At 37.7% G+C, this 17,381-nt stretch overlaps 1 protein-coding gene across 1 annotated transcript in view; it reads left to right on the forward strand.

The window, feature by feature from the left end:
* Positions 1–17,381, forward strand: part of tyw1 (tRNA-yW synthesizing protein 1 homolog (S. cerevisiae)) — a 48,807-nt gene that overhangs the window by 24,994 nt on the left and 6,432 nt on the right. Inside the window, exons 14-15 of the mRNA XM_026333755.1 lie at positions 1,242–1,352; positions 14,189–14,356. Of these exons, the coding sequence (XP_026189540.1) occupies positions 1,242–1,352; positions 14,189–14,356 (279 nt within the window). The remainder of the gene's footprint in view (positions 1–1,241; positions 1,353–14,188; positions 14,357–17,381) is intronic.

The raw sequence follows: 17,381 nt of genomic DNA on the forward strand, positions 1-17,381 counted from the left end.
GATTGCTGAATGGATATAAATTAGATGCAGGGTCATATCCATGGTAGGACACTGGTTGGATGGAAAAAATGAAATGGAAGGCACTGGTTGTGTAGATCTTATTAATATTGTGCATATCATATTTTAAAGCTAATACCTGCATAACAAATCACTGAATCAAAAGTTTATTGACTAATAGTTTTGCACTAGAGACACTTTAAAACACATCACTGAACTAGAGACACTTGTTTACATTTCTGCCTAAATGATTTAGCATAGTTCAGTATGTTCTCCAGAGGGTTGTGCATGTACAATACTTGTGTATTTGCATGTGTACACCTCACTGTGATAATATGGTGCATCTATGTTCGACTTCCTGTTTCCAAAAATAAAAGCATACTGTTCTTGTCACCCCCTGTCTTTCTGTAGTGGCTCCATATTTCTAAGTCTCAATTTCATGGTGTGCTCCATCGCCACTCTTCCTAAGCGCTTATCCCTCTCTGTTTGACAGCTCTCCTCTGCTCCTCCACCTGGCCTCCCTGCCAGCGTGCTGGGGGATTGATAGAGTTGTCCCTCAGTGTCGGATTTGGAACAGAGGCAGCTTGAAATACCTCACCTCCCTGCCTCCACTGGCCAATTATCCACTTCCCTACTGGGCTGAAAGGACCTAGTGTTATAGATAACCTTCCAGTGAGAAACAAAATGAGGGAAAGAATAAACACACTTCTTCCATTGTCATTTACTTTTTTTGTATTACGTATTTCTCATGTTGTCTGCTCTCACCCTGTGTTTCATCTCTAATTGCCTTTTTTGCCTCAATAATCCTGAATCTACACCACTGAACTCTGAGCAGGCCCTTTTTTAAGTACTTTTATTTATCCAGTGAAAGTTTAACTAAGCACACAGAAGAAGGAAGGTCAGATTTTCTTGAGATTTTCAAGCCTTGAGCTTGACCCAAGTCTTTCTACATGAAGTATTTTCTAATACTTAGGAGACGTGTCTTCACCCTTGTGCCTAGAAATTTTGTTGTATTATATACAATGACAATAAAAGGAATTATATTCTATTCTGCATACTCCAATCTGATACTATTTTTTCTTTTTTTTTTAAATCAATATCAAAAACTACTGCCGAGGTTGATTCCACAAAGAAAATAAAGCCTGGGGTCCTGTAATGTTTGATTAAGCATGGATCTATTGCCATGTTTGTGCAATCAGTGTTTGACCGCTTCATCAACCCCCCACCCCTGTGTGTCCATCCAGAGACAGAGGACGGTGTACAGGTTGACGCTGGTAAAGGCCTGGAATGTGGAGGAGATGCAGGCCTACTCAGAGCTCATTGCTTTGGGCCAGCCGGACTTCATCGAGGTCAAGGTAGGGTTCAGCAGTGTGTGCATTATATCTGCATGCCTTTCTCATTTCAATCTCAATGTCTTCATCATCTATACCCCCTTATTCCTAACCAGGGTCACAGGGATCTGCTGGAGCCTATCCCAGCTCTCTTTGGGTGAAAGGCAGGGTTACACCCTGGTCAGGTCACCAGTCCATCACAGGGCCCCGCAATGTCTTATTTATCACTAATTATCACAGTGCAGCAATGTTCTCTTTTTTTTTTTAATTTGTAAAGACCCTCCTATTAGCAAAGCCTGTCCCATATTCATTGAGTTTTCATATAGCAAATGAGCCAGCAGCACCAGCCACCGGGCAGTTTTTTTTTTTTTTTCTTTTTACAGCAGTAATTTTTCCCCATACACATTGTCTGAAACTGTACCCAGTTAATGCATTATATAAGAGCTGTAGTAAATATGGTCATTGTATTCCCACCTGCACAGAAATAAGTAGAATTAAATAGGAATTAAATGGGAAATATTTGTATGGAATTAGTTCAGTAATTCCAGACATACTGTATATTTAAAATGAAAACAAATCATAAGTATCTGCCCTTCTTCTTTCAGGTACTCCACCAATTTACACATACAGGGCACAGGCTGAACAATCAACCTGATATTTATACTGTTTTTTATATGTTTATGTATATACTACTACAATTAATGTGTTCTACACCAACCTTATCATGGTCACTTGATGAACATAGTATTAATGGTATGAGAGGGGACAAGGCAGTCATGTTTCTTATAGTTACAAACTCGCCCAAGTCTGTGTTGATTATTAGTTCATCGTATGAAGTTATGATGATGTCAGTAGGTATTAATAGTAGTTGTAGTAGGAACAGCTGCCAACAGCTCTTCCAACCTCTATGTGACTTCAGCACAGGTTAAGAAATTCACTGAGTTTTTTAAAGGTTAAAAACCTCTTCGTACTTATTTCATTCCAAGAGCCTACTTTTTTTTTTTCGCCTGATAAATGTGTTCCCCCTTTCCTTCATCACATTACACCACATCTCCCAGTAGTTTCTGGAGTACTGTCTTGATTGTATCTAAATTAGAGGGTTCAAAACCTGCCATTTTCTCTTTAAGGGCAAAGAGGTTTGGGAACATTACTTACCAGTCATGCATGTCTGACATGGCACATGAATATAGGGAATAAAAAGGGAATCGCGTGCAAACAAAACTCATTCATGGGAACATCTGTATAACAAAAGGCTTTCTTCCCTTTGTAAATGACATTTTTGAGAGTAACATTGTCTAAACCTAGTGTGACTCTTTCACTCAAGTTAAATTTGAAAGTTTATGACAGAGATGTTTTTAATTGGTTATTGCAAGATGAAATTGTTTTATTTTTAAATGCAATTAATATGTAAATCCTGTGTGCCTTGGACTTGTCTCCCTTCTTGCTTCATGTAATATTTTTCTTTATATTTGCACCTCACAGATGTTTCGTCAGCTTATTTGTTTCAGTACCTGTATAATAGGTACATGTCTCAAATAATGAGCAATGGTTGCTTCTCTGCCAGGTGTGACAGCAGCGTTTTGATTTCGTTGCTTCAGTCTACTTTATGCCACATCTCTTCCTGATGTTTGATCATTTATTTGTTTGTCTTGGTTCCAACATTGTTTTTCATTTATGATGAGCAGTTTGTGCCTGTGAGCATAAAGCATAGTACTCAGGGAAATAGACTATTCTGCCTTACCGTAGCAGCAGTTCTGGAATTTGCTGTCTGGTGTAGTTTCTTGGTCAAGGTTCATTGTAAACATTGCCTAGACTTTAGAAAATTTGGTCATCACAATTAATTGTCTGTGCCTCACATAAGAGAGAGAGAGCTCTGACCTTTTGAAGTCATCCAGAGCTGAGATGGAGTTGTATTATATTTTTATTCTACTGCAGGTGTGTGAGCTAATTGGTTTGAACAGGTGGTCTGCTCATTTGTCAGGCTTTATCCTGCCTTACCCCCTTTACACATTAATACACACCCAGAACACCTCATCCATCCCCCTTATTCATAACCCAGTGTGCATGTCATTTCTGCACTGCCTAACAACAGTGTTCCACCAATGTCCAGTCTCCACTGGGATCCTAGTGCTCTCAGCTGTTGTGGCTGTTACTTTCTTTAGCCTTCATTTATCCAGGCTGCGTATGTTTACTGAGCTGGATGATCTGTCTGCAACAGCCTGCTCACCAGAGTTACACCTGGGACCTGTCCAGTACTTGCACATTCTTACCTGTTGGCCAGCAGCAGAGAGGGGAGCTTGGTGGTTAAGAGCCTTTTCAATGACAGCATTAGAGAGAAGTAATCAGAGAAGTAAATGATATAATTAATCAATGCAGCTAATATCAGCCGTTAGCTTATATTGGTGATGATAAATCACAAAAGACTTTCTTCATGGGGCATTTTGATAATTATGTTGAAGAACATGTTCACAAACATCAGTACTAATTGTTCTGTGCTTGGTTTGAGATCTGGTGACTGTAAAGATGTATCAGCATTTTCATATCCCCTGAGCTGTTTACTGTTGCATTTGTTATGTTCCTCCACTCATTTACATTTTTAGGTTTTTCTTGATTATCCATCTGTGTACCAGTTTAGGTTTTACTGTTGGTCAACATAGAAACTGTGCTGCCATTGCATAGTTTGTCCACTAGAGACCACTGAGAAGTTTATTTTTTGTTTAACTGTATATTGTACCTCTTATTTGGGATAGCTCCCTGCTATGCCTCTTCTTACCCTCTTCTTTCCTGGCAAGGTACATATTGTACAGGTATCTTGCAGATCTGGATGGCATATTTAAACAAGATTTTACAAGGACTCTGGGATCAATAAAATTCATTTTATCTTATTTATTAATAAGAAAGATGATTAAAAAATGTCTGTTTTTCTCTTTCTGTGCTCTTTGTGTTGGGTGAACTGCAGTTATCTTTAATGGGAGAGAGAGTGGGGAAGATGAGGTTAAGCAGCAGCTCGTTCAAGCCGTTTCCCTTTCTGTGGTCTTCCACTCAGGTGTAGAGTCATGGTGCTAATGGTGCAGAAATATGAGAACCCTGCACACACCTGAATTAATTATAAACAAACTTAATTTGCTTAAAATGCGCAGGCACCTTTGAGAGTAGTAGAGACTTAAAGTAATAATGTTGCAGCCCTCTGCAGCCTACAGTTAACAGGACTGCACTGTAAACAGAAATGCAAAGCAGTTGCGATGAAATCTCGTTACTGATTCCCACCGTTCACACTGATAAAACCTTTAAAAGCGTTAGAGTAAACAGAACAGGGGCAAAATGATTGTTTTTATTTGAATAATAGTGATTGACTGTCACACACATCCTTTGTTGTGGCTACTTTAGTAGAAGTGGCTTCACCCTGGGCATATTACCAGTCTATTACAGGGCTGACACGTGGAAGGCTCACACTTCCATTCACACTTTCACGTCAATGTAGTCAACCCCAAACTGTTTGTCTTTGGACTATGGCTATAGTAGTACGCATAGTAGAAAACCTACACAGACATGGGGAGAACATGCAAACTCCACGCACAAGAAAGGCCCCAGATCTGAAGAGCTTGCTATGAGGCCACAGTACTAACCACTGCACCATCAGCAGTGGTCTGCCCATTTGAATGTCTGCCATATGAATTTTATTTAAAAAACAATATTAAACTCTCAGCATTGTCAGAAAAATGCAGCACTATGCAGGTTTTTCTACTCAAAATAATGAGATGAGACATCCCGTGCTATAATAAGGGGTTCCTGCAGTCGAACAGTCAAAGTTTGTGTGTTTATTGGGGGGGGAGTTGTGTGGGAAGGTCTTTTTCATTTTCCCCTTTATTATTAATTGTTTTTGGGAGTCTTGGAGGCAGGGAAGTATCCTCCCCTATTAAAACTAACAAGCTCACACTCTTCCCATCGGTCATCCCTTTAGTCCCTTTTGTATGTGGTGAGCTGGACTGTCTGCCACGTCTCTTTGTCTTGTCACTTTCTACCCTTTGTCCATTCACTGGAATATCTTTTCATCCATGTATGAGCTACCTGTCACCCTCATTAATTTTAGGCTCATTGAAAGTTCTAAGGGGTGACTAAAACTTCTAAAGCAGATTTGTCGAACGTGTTAATCCAGCCTCTTAATCAGTTTTTGCAATATTGGTAGGGAGCAGTAGGATTCAGCTGAGCTCACTGAGCAGATAGGAGATTGAAATCATACAGCATGGAGGCTCTGAAACACACAGAGGGCTGTGCAGCTGTCAGATTCATACAACCAGTAAGAAGGTCAGCCTTTTTAGCAGTCAGGTATATCCAGTTCACTTTCTCCAAAGTGTTTGTAAATCAGCATAGACACGAAGTAAACACATCACTGTCTGACAGTGAGCGGCTCAGGTAATTCATAGAGCAGGCCTGCTGTCACATGGTGGAACGACATCTTCTCCCTGAGAGACACAAACATAAAGAGGAGATTTCTCTTTTCTTTTAGAAGATTAATTCAGACTACACTCACTAAAGTTTCAGTATCTCTTATTTGGCAACTCATGGTACCTGCTCCTTGTCTCGACAATACCGTATAATGTCTCATGCGTGCTTAGCTGATCTCCTTTTCCTTCACTCTGTTGAGTTTGTTCTCTGTGTTCAGATCTGCTCTTGCACTCAAGTTTGCCATGTGTTGTAAATGTCATACCAGCGTTTTTGCCATCTGTGGAAAAATGAATTCAACCAGTTGTTTAGCTATTAAAGGATCCCCGGCTAATTTACATGCCGTGATTTAGTGTTACTTAAGTAATCAGCAATATGCTTCAAGATGAGTTTTTGATTTGTTGTAATTGTTTTCCCCTGTGACCTGACTGACTTTTAATGTAGGACTGTGTATGAAACCACAGACAGAAAAAGATAGCAGGGAGCTTTGGATTGGACAGGCAATCAGAGATACCCATCACTCATGTTTTCCACCTTGTTCATACACAGGTTTTTTTTTAATTAGGCAGAGAGTGAGGCAACAAACAAAACCAAAACAACACATTAATTGTTGATACTTTTGCTCTGAAAGTGGTGATAATAGATATGAATCTAAAAAAAAGAAAAACCTTTTTATTTAAACATCACATACACTTGCCCACTCATGATCAGCAAATTTAAGAGTTTGGATAATCAACTATTTATCAATACCAGTGCAAATTAACATTAGCTTCAGACCTGCTCCCTTACAAACACATGATCATTTCATTCCAGCATATTTCATTTTCATATTATACTGCTTTGGAAATTGTCAATTATCAATTTATAAATGAATTATTTAACTTTCTACAAGTTTGACCTTCAGGACAGTGGAAATTGCAGTGAAATTGTGTTGTGAGTCCATTATTTAACCAGCTTCTCTGGCACAGGTAAAGGGTTGCTGTCACAGTGAACTCTCTCTCCCTATTTCATTTCTTTCCTGTCTTTTATCCCTAAATCATTTCCTCCTGCCTCTGAGAAGTATATAGTCTTTTGCTGAACAGATGAACTCCTCTAGCCACTGTGTGTTTGGGAAGATATTGACTTCAGCATCATGAGCCCCAGTAATTAGTCTGTCCTAAAATAGACTATGACAGAGCAAACTGTCCTATCACTAGCTCCGAAAACTAGTGGAGGCCTTTGGTATTAGCACTAGGTCTCCAGATGACTTCAAAAGCACATTTATATTTGTTTATAATATATCTGAAGCATATTAAAAATGCTCAAATATGCAAAAGCCATTTAGGCATTTATAAAAATGAATTGAAAATAGTTTTTACTAATAATTTAAGTTTAGTTTAGTAAGAATCTAATTTTCCCCTGGATGTAATCCCATCTCAGTCATGCAAGTAGGTTTTTAGCTCTATCAGTTTCTGTTTCCTTTGTTTTTTTAATAATTGCCTTAGCTCGTGGGTTGTTCCCTCTACTTTTAAATATTCTGTAATTACCCCACATCTAAAAAAAATTTAGATATATCTGTCATGTTTCTAAATGAAGGTGCTGGAAAAAATTTGCTTTTAATCAACTACTGATGTTTTTGAAAGTAACTCTAACTTTGAACAATTAGAATCTGGGTTCTGTTCTTGCTGCAGCACAAAGTCAGCGCTGTTGAAGGTTTCAAATGGCCATCTTTGTTGATAATGGGGAAAACCAGCTATGCTTATCTTCATAGTTTTAATAGTGGCTTCCAATACTGTCAACCACGCTATTTTGATGTTGCAACTTACTCACTATTGGTATTCATGGTTTTACGTTACTGTGTTTCGATCTTACTTATCCAGTGGGAGCTTTGCTGTAATTATTGGTGATTCCATCTCTTCTAGCACTACACTTGTCTATGAGATTTTCCCATTTCTTTGCTCCATCCTTTCCCCTTTCCTCTTCTCCTCTTATCTATTTCCCTTTTGCCATGTGCTCAGGAAATATAGTTTGTTCCATTGTTATACCAAAGATGTTGAGCTTCATTTCCCAATTGGCCCTGGGACTGACTCCTCCTGGCATGGACTCCATGATTGTCTTTTTGCAATGTAAAATGATGGTGCACTCAAGCTTTTCCATGTCTTAATGAAAGTAAGACTGAGATTGTTCTTTTGGCTCTACTCATCTTCTTAATGGCCTACATCCCAATTTCAATTCATTTACCTCATATATTAAACCTGACATAAACAAAAACAAAACTCTTTGCCGACTTAAATTATCTTTGCTAGTCAATTTAAATTGACAGACAAATCAACACCATTGTCAAAACAGGCTTCTTCAGACTGTGGCTTCTTACTAAGGTGAAACCTTTTCTCTCTCTGAGTGATCTGAAAAGTGTCATTCATGTCTTCATTAGCTCGTGTTTAGATTATTGTAATTTCCTGTATCTAGGAATTAACCATTCATACAGACTGCCACAGTCCCTTTTTACCTGATGCTTCACATAAGGATCAAATTAGTCCTGTTTGGCCTCTCTTCACTGGTTCCCTAACCGTTTCAAGACTTGAGTTTAAATTTTAGTTGTTGCTTCAAGATATCTCACTGAATTGCTACCTGCTTGTTCAACTCACTCAGGACCTCTAACCTTTTTACTCTAGAGGTGCCATGCTCTATGCTCAAACAGTAGGGTAACAATGACTTTTCCATAGGTGCTCCTAGATTTTGGAACAATCTTCCTCTTTATATCCACTCCACCTTGGATTTAACATTTATTAAGTATAAATTAATAGCTCACATCTTTAAATTGCCATATCTGTTCCACTAATGATGACACTACGTGAGTTGTTAGAGTTCATCTCTCCCTTTTGCTCCTCCTTGTCTTATCATTTTAATTTGTGTATCATTTGTAGTTTGTGTCCATGTTGCATGTACTTAGGTCAACATTCGCTGTTTAAGTGCTATATAAACAAAGATCAAATGGATTTGATTGATTGACTATTACAGATATTTGGCGTTGTAACTGCACTCTAGAGGAAAAAATATAATTTAGTGAGAGATTACAGTTAAAATATGGTGGTGACATTGAAAGTCAACGATTTAAGCAGAAATGGGCAATTAATTTTTCTGTAGTAATTGGTAGGATTTTAAAAACAATTGTAAAAAAAATTCTCCTGAGAGCTAATCTAAGCATGCTCAGTGGATCATGTGTGTTAAATTAGCTGAAGATAAATACATTTTTATTTCATTGGTCTGAAAGCATGGAATTAAAAATCATTTGATGAAAGACTAATACTTAACTGTAATTGTTATGGGGACAAGATTTTTTTTTTTTTGGTCATCTGAATTTTTCCAGGTTAGTTGTCTCTATAAGGTCTCAGGCCACTGTAAACCACCAGATGAGTTTCAGTGCTATTTGTTGGAGGGAACACCAATTTTCTAAAATATATTCCCTAATTTGTTTTTGATGATGGTGGTGGATGACACCTTCCAATACTTCCATAGGTGTTTGATGGGGTTGAGATAGGGTGAATGTGAAGGCCATAGAACTAATACTCATTAAACTATTCAATGAACCCTTGTTCTATTCCTATTGAGTGTTGTCCATGCATTTGATCAAGATGAAGTGTAGATCTGTAAAAATGATGAATTATGTAGGTGTGTGTGTGTGTGTTACTGACCTTTCTTATTGACCCATTAATTATTAGTCTATCTTATGTGGTGCAACACATTGTGCCTGCACAATTTACCATCCCATGTCCAATTATTGTCTAAGATGTGATTTATTGTCTCTGCTGTATCAATACCTCTTACCTGTCACCGGTTCCTCACTCGCTGAGGAAGGAAATAGATTACTGAAAGAAAATGAGAAGGGTGGAAGGGATTGAGCCAGGGTATATATATGTACTGAGATAAATTTAGTCAAACACACGCAGCTGTATGTTGTGCACAGTGACGGAGTCCTTGAAGATTAGCATTTATGATTTCAATTAAAGTCAAAAGGCTGAGATTAAATATGAACCCACAGTGGTCTAGTGATGTCTTGGTAGGTGGGTTTATTGTAACTGCAATCAATCTAAACGTCGAACCCACCACTGCTCCTGGCCAGCCAAAATTATAACATTTAAATATGCATGAAATCTACTTGAGTGTTTCACGTTTGACCAGTTATATCTTCATTATGCAGTTCAGTTGGCAATATTATACTTTGTACTCCATTTTTTTTATTTTGACAGATCTGGTTAAGATTCTGTTTGCAGATTACTTTACAAATCAAAGAAACAGATAATATGTGATGCACTGCTAGAGATTATGTTGCCCAATCTTGTAGAGAATAATTAAAACAAGCTCCAATTGGACCGACTGCAATAATAAAATGCTGCGTACACTTAAAGTGTCACAAATAATAACTCAGTAATATAACAGAGCCTGTAATAATGGGGACTTGTTTCCCTTGGTCTGCAAGAAGTGCATTGGTATGTGACTGTAAGTATTTTTTCGTAGGTATACAATAAATCAGACTGCAAAGACCTTGCCATAGAGCTGTGTATATACACCACTACACACCTGAACAAGTGAAGGGCTTTCTCTCCACATCCCCCGCTCTCTGATAACTTCCTCAATGATACAGCACAGTCATACATTCAGTACATTTCAAAGACCTCTTCTTATCATCTCCCATTCCTTGTTTCAAATGTAATTCCCATTAATTGTGATTTATCCCAAGTCTCTGACAGTTGACCTTTATTCAGCAGGCCTCCAGGCAAGGTTGATAACATCCAGGTTTCTCATCAATTCTGTCCAGCATCCCTGCCCTGGCCAGCCCCCAGCTACACCTTTTCTCTCTCCAAACTCACTCCCTAAAGACTTGTGTTAGTGTGCTCTGTGAGGTGAATTCAAAAGTAGCCATACATGACATATGTGGTTACATTACTGAAGCTGTTGGTGCAGTTAACCACATGGAGTTAAAGATCCCCTACAGCTGCTGAGTGGACAGGCTGGAGCAACATAGCCAAGCCTATGGAAAAAGGATCATTTGTTGATGATTCTTGTATAGTCTTCCACAGAGGAAAACACATAAATAACCCAAACGGTGGAGTGAGTTTCCAGTTTCCTTAGGCAAATTAAACTTTTATTAGTATAAATGATGTTAGTGTTCAGAGTAGCCCCAAATACTTTTTTTAGACATGTAGGGTTTTTAACCATGTAGGATCTTCATTATTTAGCACCACTTAATGTTAATATTAATAATTGTAAATGTGTACTGCATGTTAAACCTTTGAAGATTGAAAGTTATGCAGTATATCTGGCTGAGTGAGTTTTCTCAGCTGGTCTTGCACTGTCCCCTTCTCTGTGATCATTTTTTTTATTTATTAGCTAATAATGTCCATATCTTTAGCTAAGAACTTTCATTGTTTTTCACCAAAGATAAAGGGAAATTGTTAACATCCTAACCATTCAACAAAACGTTTCCGATAGTAACTAGTCATCCAAGCAATATAATGGAGATTGTGAGGTGTAAAACTGCGCAACATCTGTTGTGTATGAATGGCTGGCTGGAACAATGGGCTTATGTTTGCTTCTGTTGTTGTGCCATATACAATTACACAAATACAGAGAGGGACATTTCTAGATTTAGTTTTTAACAGTCTGTCATGTAAAAAGCTTATCCTCAAACATGCAAACACATAACACATACACACTGCCTGTTACTCTTGCTTTTCGTTGACAGACCTGGATCAGACAGTATGCATGGGCAACGGAGAGAATTACACTAGTACAGCTGCTGTTTTAGCTCTTCAGCTGCAAACTGACATACAGATTGTGCGTGTGTGTGTTTGTGCACATGTCATTTATGTGTATACAGATTAAAATCTAGTACGAGATGTAAGTCTGCACTGTAACTATGATTCCTAAACACAGAAGTGCACTGATTTATTAGACTTAGCCACCACAGTTGCCATGTGGCACCACAGAAAGCAGCTGCACTGCTGCATGATCTGCACGCACATACAATAGTACGAGAGGACTTTGTTTAGCTAAATGGTACGTATTGTGTACAGCAGGAAGCATATACGAAAGAACAAACTCACACACTTAGTTTGAAGATGGTCAAATCATAGATTAGCAGTGTTCTGTGTAACAAAGTGATAGGACCATCCAGTGCTCTGCGCTGAAGAAATGCTCCAGCACAGTTGGTGTATGCTGCCTCCTCAGTTGTATGTGGTTTTGTACAGAACCATTTTCAGTTCAAAAGTTTCTGGGATTCTTTTACAGTCCTTCTGCAGGTCTTCGCTCTAACCACCAAGTCGAACTTTACTACCTAAACTTTTTCTTTTCCTCATTTCTCATTTTTTGGCAACTCTTGAGAGGCTGATTCAGTGGTGCTGCTCACATGAAATACTGAAAAATGAAATCATACAACTTCTCCAGATTCTAGATAAGTTTTTTTTTTTTTTTTTTTTAACACCTCTGTAATATTGGTATGTAATTCACAACCTCCACCAACTGATTTATCTCACTATACAACAACCAGTCCAGGCCTAAAGGCTTGGCTCATGGTAGCTGTGTGACAGTTTCACTCATAATTTAGCACCAAAAACTCAAATACTCTTGACTCTTTGGCTTGAAACCTGATTTTAAAAACCTAATAATAATCGGAGTACTGTTGTAGGTTGAAGTGTTTTGGTTTGTCACCTGCTGCAGATTCCTTCAGCTCATACATCAAAGGCACACTCCCTCCATGGCCCCTTCACACCTTTCTGCTCCTAACACACCTTGTCAATAGTCTGTGCCATAGGGAGCTGCTGTTGTCCACTCAGTGCCTCCTCATCACTTGTAACCACAGCACAGATTTGCCACTATTGATCAGAAAACACTCAGCATTCAGCCTGCGGTTTTGATTGATTTTAGTGGCCAAGGACAGATGGTTTTTCACTTCCTGCTTGATTTCTCTCACAGCCCAATTGTGAAATTATGTCAGCACAGAAGTGGATTGGTGATAATCAGTAGTTGCTGCTGTATATGAAGCTCCTTTATCCATTACACACGCCAGACTACTAAAATAATATTTTCATTCCTTCAAAATGTACAGTTAATGTGATCTAATGATTTTTAAATAACAAATCTTTGCATTTTTTTCTGCAGATTTGTTTTCTGTTTACCTCATCATACCACAGGGCAAAACTCTTCCTTTCTGCTCTGTTTGTTGCCTTCTGTAATTACTTATAGCAGGTTTCGTGAAATTGCGTGCAGCCCAAATAATCACCATGCTTAACTGTTTCTGTGTGAGCTATTATTCACCACTAGAGACATTAAAGATTTCAAAAGCAGTTAAGCACAAAACAGTGGCATTAATGCCAGAGGCTAAAACTTTGCACACACACACACACACATATTTTAATACACCAGTGACACAATGCACTTAACCAGTGCAAATGGAATATTAAGATCATCTAATATTTTAGTGCCATTATCAAATGCTAGAGTGAGCAACCTGAGTACCTGAACAAATGAGTCATAAAGCTTGCTGAATGAAATGTCATCGGCCAGTTGTCATTGTCCTCATGCCCCTGAACAAAGGAAATGTAGGAGTCTATCTCGTTTTCTTTCCGTAGGTAGATTGTGTATGGCACTGTGTGATTCAAATCAACAGGCTGTTTATCATGAGCCACTTGTCTGACTTCTAGATCCTGCCATCCCAATGAAAAGTGGAAGCAGCTTGAAAACGTACTTTGATTCTCTGTCAGAACGACACAGTTTATTCTTTTAAATCAGTGCCCAGAATCAGGTGGTGTGCAGCCATCATGTGAGCCATTTTTCTGAAGACTTAAAAACATATTTATTGTTATATAATTAGGAAAGCATGAAGAGACATTGTAGTTTGCAAATGTTTACTAACCTGCAGTTTTCTAATAACAAAGTTGATTCATCATTTTTGTATTTTTCTATTTTCTTGATATTTGGTTGTTTTCTACTTTTTGTTGTTTTTTTTTTTGTTTTTTTTGTTTTTTTTATTTTACTCCCCAGTTAGATTTGATGTTCAGAATGCACCAGTGTTTTTACTAAGACTGTCATGTGTGAAATTAAAGGTCAATTGACATAATAATCATCTGTGTTAAATTGATCTGCTCTAGTGCAAATCAGATGTTTTATTAGAAAAATTATTTTGGGGTTTGTTTGTATAAAATTAATTATTGATCACCATTTCATTGGTAGATTTTTAACACTTACATAGCAGTATTATTTTTGTCTGCCTTTAAATTCAGCTTAGCTCATGGTTGTGTGGAAATTGCTGAAACGTATGGTACATTTTCATTTTATTCTTTCAGGGTTACTTTTTCCTCATTTTCCATGGCTCAGTATATTGTAAAGCTCTGTTTTTTCTGTGCTTTGTTTCTGATCATGTACTTATGTGTGTCCAGGGTGTGACATACTGTGGGGAAAGCTCTGCCAGTAGTCTGACTATGGCAAATGTCCCCTGGCATCAAGAAGTTGTCGCCTTCGTCCAGCAGCTGGCTGACATGTTGCCCCAGTATGAGATTGCCTGCGAGCATGAGCACTCCAATTGTTTGCTCATCGCACACACCAAGGTAAGCCCTCACGTTCAGGGGGTTATAACACACCACTCCTGCTCCTTACACCAATTAAAATAGTAAACTCTAACATTTTAGCCATTACACCTAACTGAAAGTGAATTATTTCATACATTTGACATTAAAACAGAAACTTAAATATTTCTGTTTCTAGCCTGCTTATGTCAACAACATAAAATACAGAACAAACTGGTTTTCTGTTGTTGATTAGGGCTCAAACTAGTAATCCTCTAACACAATCTGCCTTTAATTTGAATAATTGTCTTCAAAAGAGTTTAATGGTTCCAGCTTCTCAAAGGGAGGTTTTTGAGTGTTGAATGTCTTTCAGTGTTGCACTTTTGGTCTCACAAAACAAACAGTTTAGATAGACTCGTATCTAATAGACCAAATGATTAGGTGGGAAAATAAACAATAGAGCGTTTATTGTAGCCCAGCTGTTGATTTAAAGTCCTGTTCATTTGTATACTTTTGTCTTAGGTAGTGTTTCTTTTGGTAATTCACTCGATTTATTCTGTTGACACACTTACTAGTAGTTGGGTTTGTTGAATCAAAATTGGCTAAGACACAGTAAATAGATTTTCAGACATTTTAGAAAACACATTGGCCATAGAAGAATAAAGATATGCTTTTCTAGTCTGCAGTATCTGTTATTGTTCTCTATATGCTCTACGTGAGTAGATATATCATTAGTGTAATGTTGTGATTCTGCAGCTTTTTTTTTTTTCCAGATGCAAACACATAAATCCTCTTTCTCCATTTGCTTTCAAAGTAGCTTTTGTGACAGCACATGCAATCACTGCAGGTTCCTAGTTTTGAAATAGGTGTTTTTAATTTTCCTTTTTATTATTTATGTGATTTATTCTTCTGTCTGTCCATCAGAGTGGTTTTCAGTCCATGGTGGTTTCTGCCAAGGCAGCTGTCCATTACAAATTAATGAATGATGATTAATTGCTGTCTTGGCTGTCTGTGTCAGAGAAGAAACTCACACCAGGCACTGAGGCACCCACACTTCCCTATCCCTCTCTCTTACACACATTTATTTAAACACCCAAACTCCTAATCCTCTGATCATGTTTATTGAATTTTATTTCTTTGGGAGTGATCACAGATTTATTTACGTTTGTGATGCCTTCAGACTCTTTCTCAGCCCTCACTAGCTGCAGGAAGAAAAGGAGAGAGAAAAAGGAGCATGATGTCTGCTTATTCCATGTGTTTTCTTTATATTCAAGTTCCTTTTCTGAGAAGTGCATATATTTGGTGTTTAATCTTTATTAATTAGGTATGTCTTAGAAGTTAGGAAATGGCCTGATTATGTCCTCTCCCTCCTGTAATAAATTAAATAATTAATTTGTTTTTTGCTTGAAACAATACGCATTGTATGCACTGACTTTTCATCTGGCAGCAGTGACAGGGCAGATATGAATTTGCCCAAAACTGTGGCTTCTGGCCAAATACCTGCAAAGTTTGGTTGTTCCAGCACAGGTTTTTTAAGGTCTTCTCTGAAAAATGCACTTTGGAGATACATTCCTGTTTTCCTGTTTTTTTCTAATACAGATAAAGTGACACGCAGGTCCATGTACAAACACAAGGATCATCACTATCATTACCTTCTTGGTGATGGCACACACACAAACACACACTCACTTGCCTGAGACAAAAGCAGGGCTGAAAAGTTGCTGTAGTTGTTCACTTAATTGCTCTCTATTTCTTACCAACCAGCAAGGACTCAATCAATATTTCACTGAATTGATTTTCTCTTTTCATTCCTCTCTCTCTACTCTTTCCTGTTCTGTCTTTTTTCATCTCTTTCTCTCGCCAGGACAATTATAACAGTTGCTATTTGTGTTACTGCTTTAGACATCTTACTTTATTTGCACCTCCTCGCCTACAACCTGTCATTTTTAATATATAGACTCACACACACATTGTCTCCATCTCTTTCCACTTCCTGCTCTCAGTCACACAGATCGCAGTATAAGTGCTTGATGCTCTGATGCCAGATCTAACTGCCTGTTAACTAATGGCTCCGGCTGAGCCACTGTGAGAGGAAACGAACAGTGTTTTCACTGCAAGCATCTATAAAAACATTCTCGAGAAAAAATAGAGCTTAGGTTTCAAATGCACACACTACTTCCATCTACGCTTTCCCTACTGTCTGTGTGTATCCCTATATCTAAAAGTGAATTCACATACAATTTATCAGCACACTAATGCATTTTATATTATTGTTTGTGGTTTGTGTGATAGAGAGCTAGGCACACTCGTTAATGAGGTTGCGAGGGAGAAACTACATCAAGGTTATCATAGAAACAAGAGCAAAAATGGTAATTCATTTAAAAACGTTAACAGGAAGGTATGTGTCTAGTTATTCATTCTCTATACCACTTAGTCCAAGGGTCACGGTTGCATAGGTCTAAATTAGAACAAAACCTAAACTTGAAAGAACAAGAATTATTGCCAATAAAGTAATTAACTAAAATTTATCCTGGATTATCATTACTTTTTGTTTCTCCTGAATATAGTGAGTAACAACAAATTAATTTCTTTTTTGATTTGACAACTTTGATTTGAATTACTTCCTTTTAATGAAATGATGAGTACCCACTCTGTTGACAGTGGTAAGATCATACAAAATAATACAAATAAGCTGACACTAAGCTTCCATAATTTATTGGTAAAACAAACATTTCAACCATAACTTGTCACTTTCCAGGCAAGAGAATTTAAGCAGTTTGAGGTCAATTACAGGTTTGAGTGACATGTAAAAATATTTGGTTGTTGAGGATATTGATTTAAATTGGGCACAAATTGAGAGAAAATCTCCAAATCTTCAAAGGTATAAAACTAAAATGTCTACAAAGTGTTGGGTGAAGCCAGTTATTTGAGCTGGTTATTGTGTATGTGAATTAGGAGTACATATATTGCAACTTGTAACATTTTACATAAGTTTTAATAATACTAATAATAATTTTAGTACAAAAACCAGAAGTTACTCAAATACGGTTGGCTGTAGTGGACCCAT

Source organism: Mastacembelus armatus, chromosome 13 (genome assembly GCF_900324485.2).
Source record: "Mastacembelus armatus chromosome 13, fMasArm1.2, whole genome shotgun sequence".
Classification (NCBI taxonomy): Eukaryota; Metazoa; Chordata; class Actinopteri; order Synbranchiformes; family Mastacembelidae; genus Mastacembelus; species Mastacembelus armatus.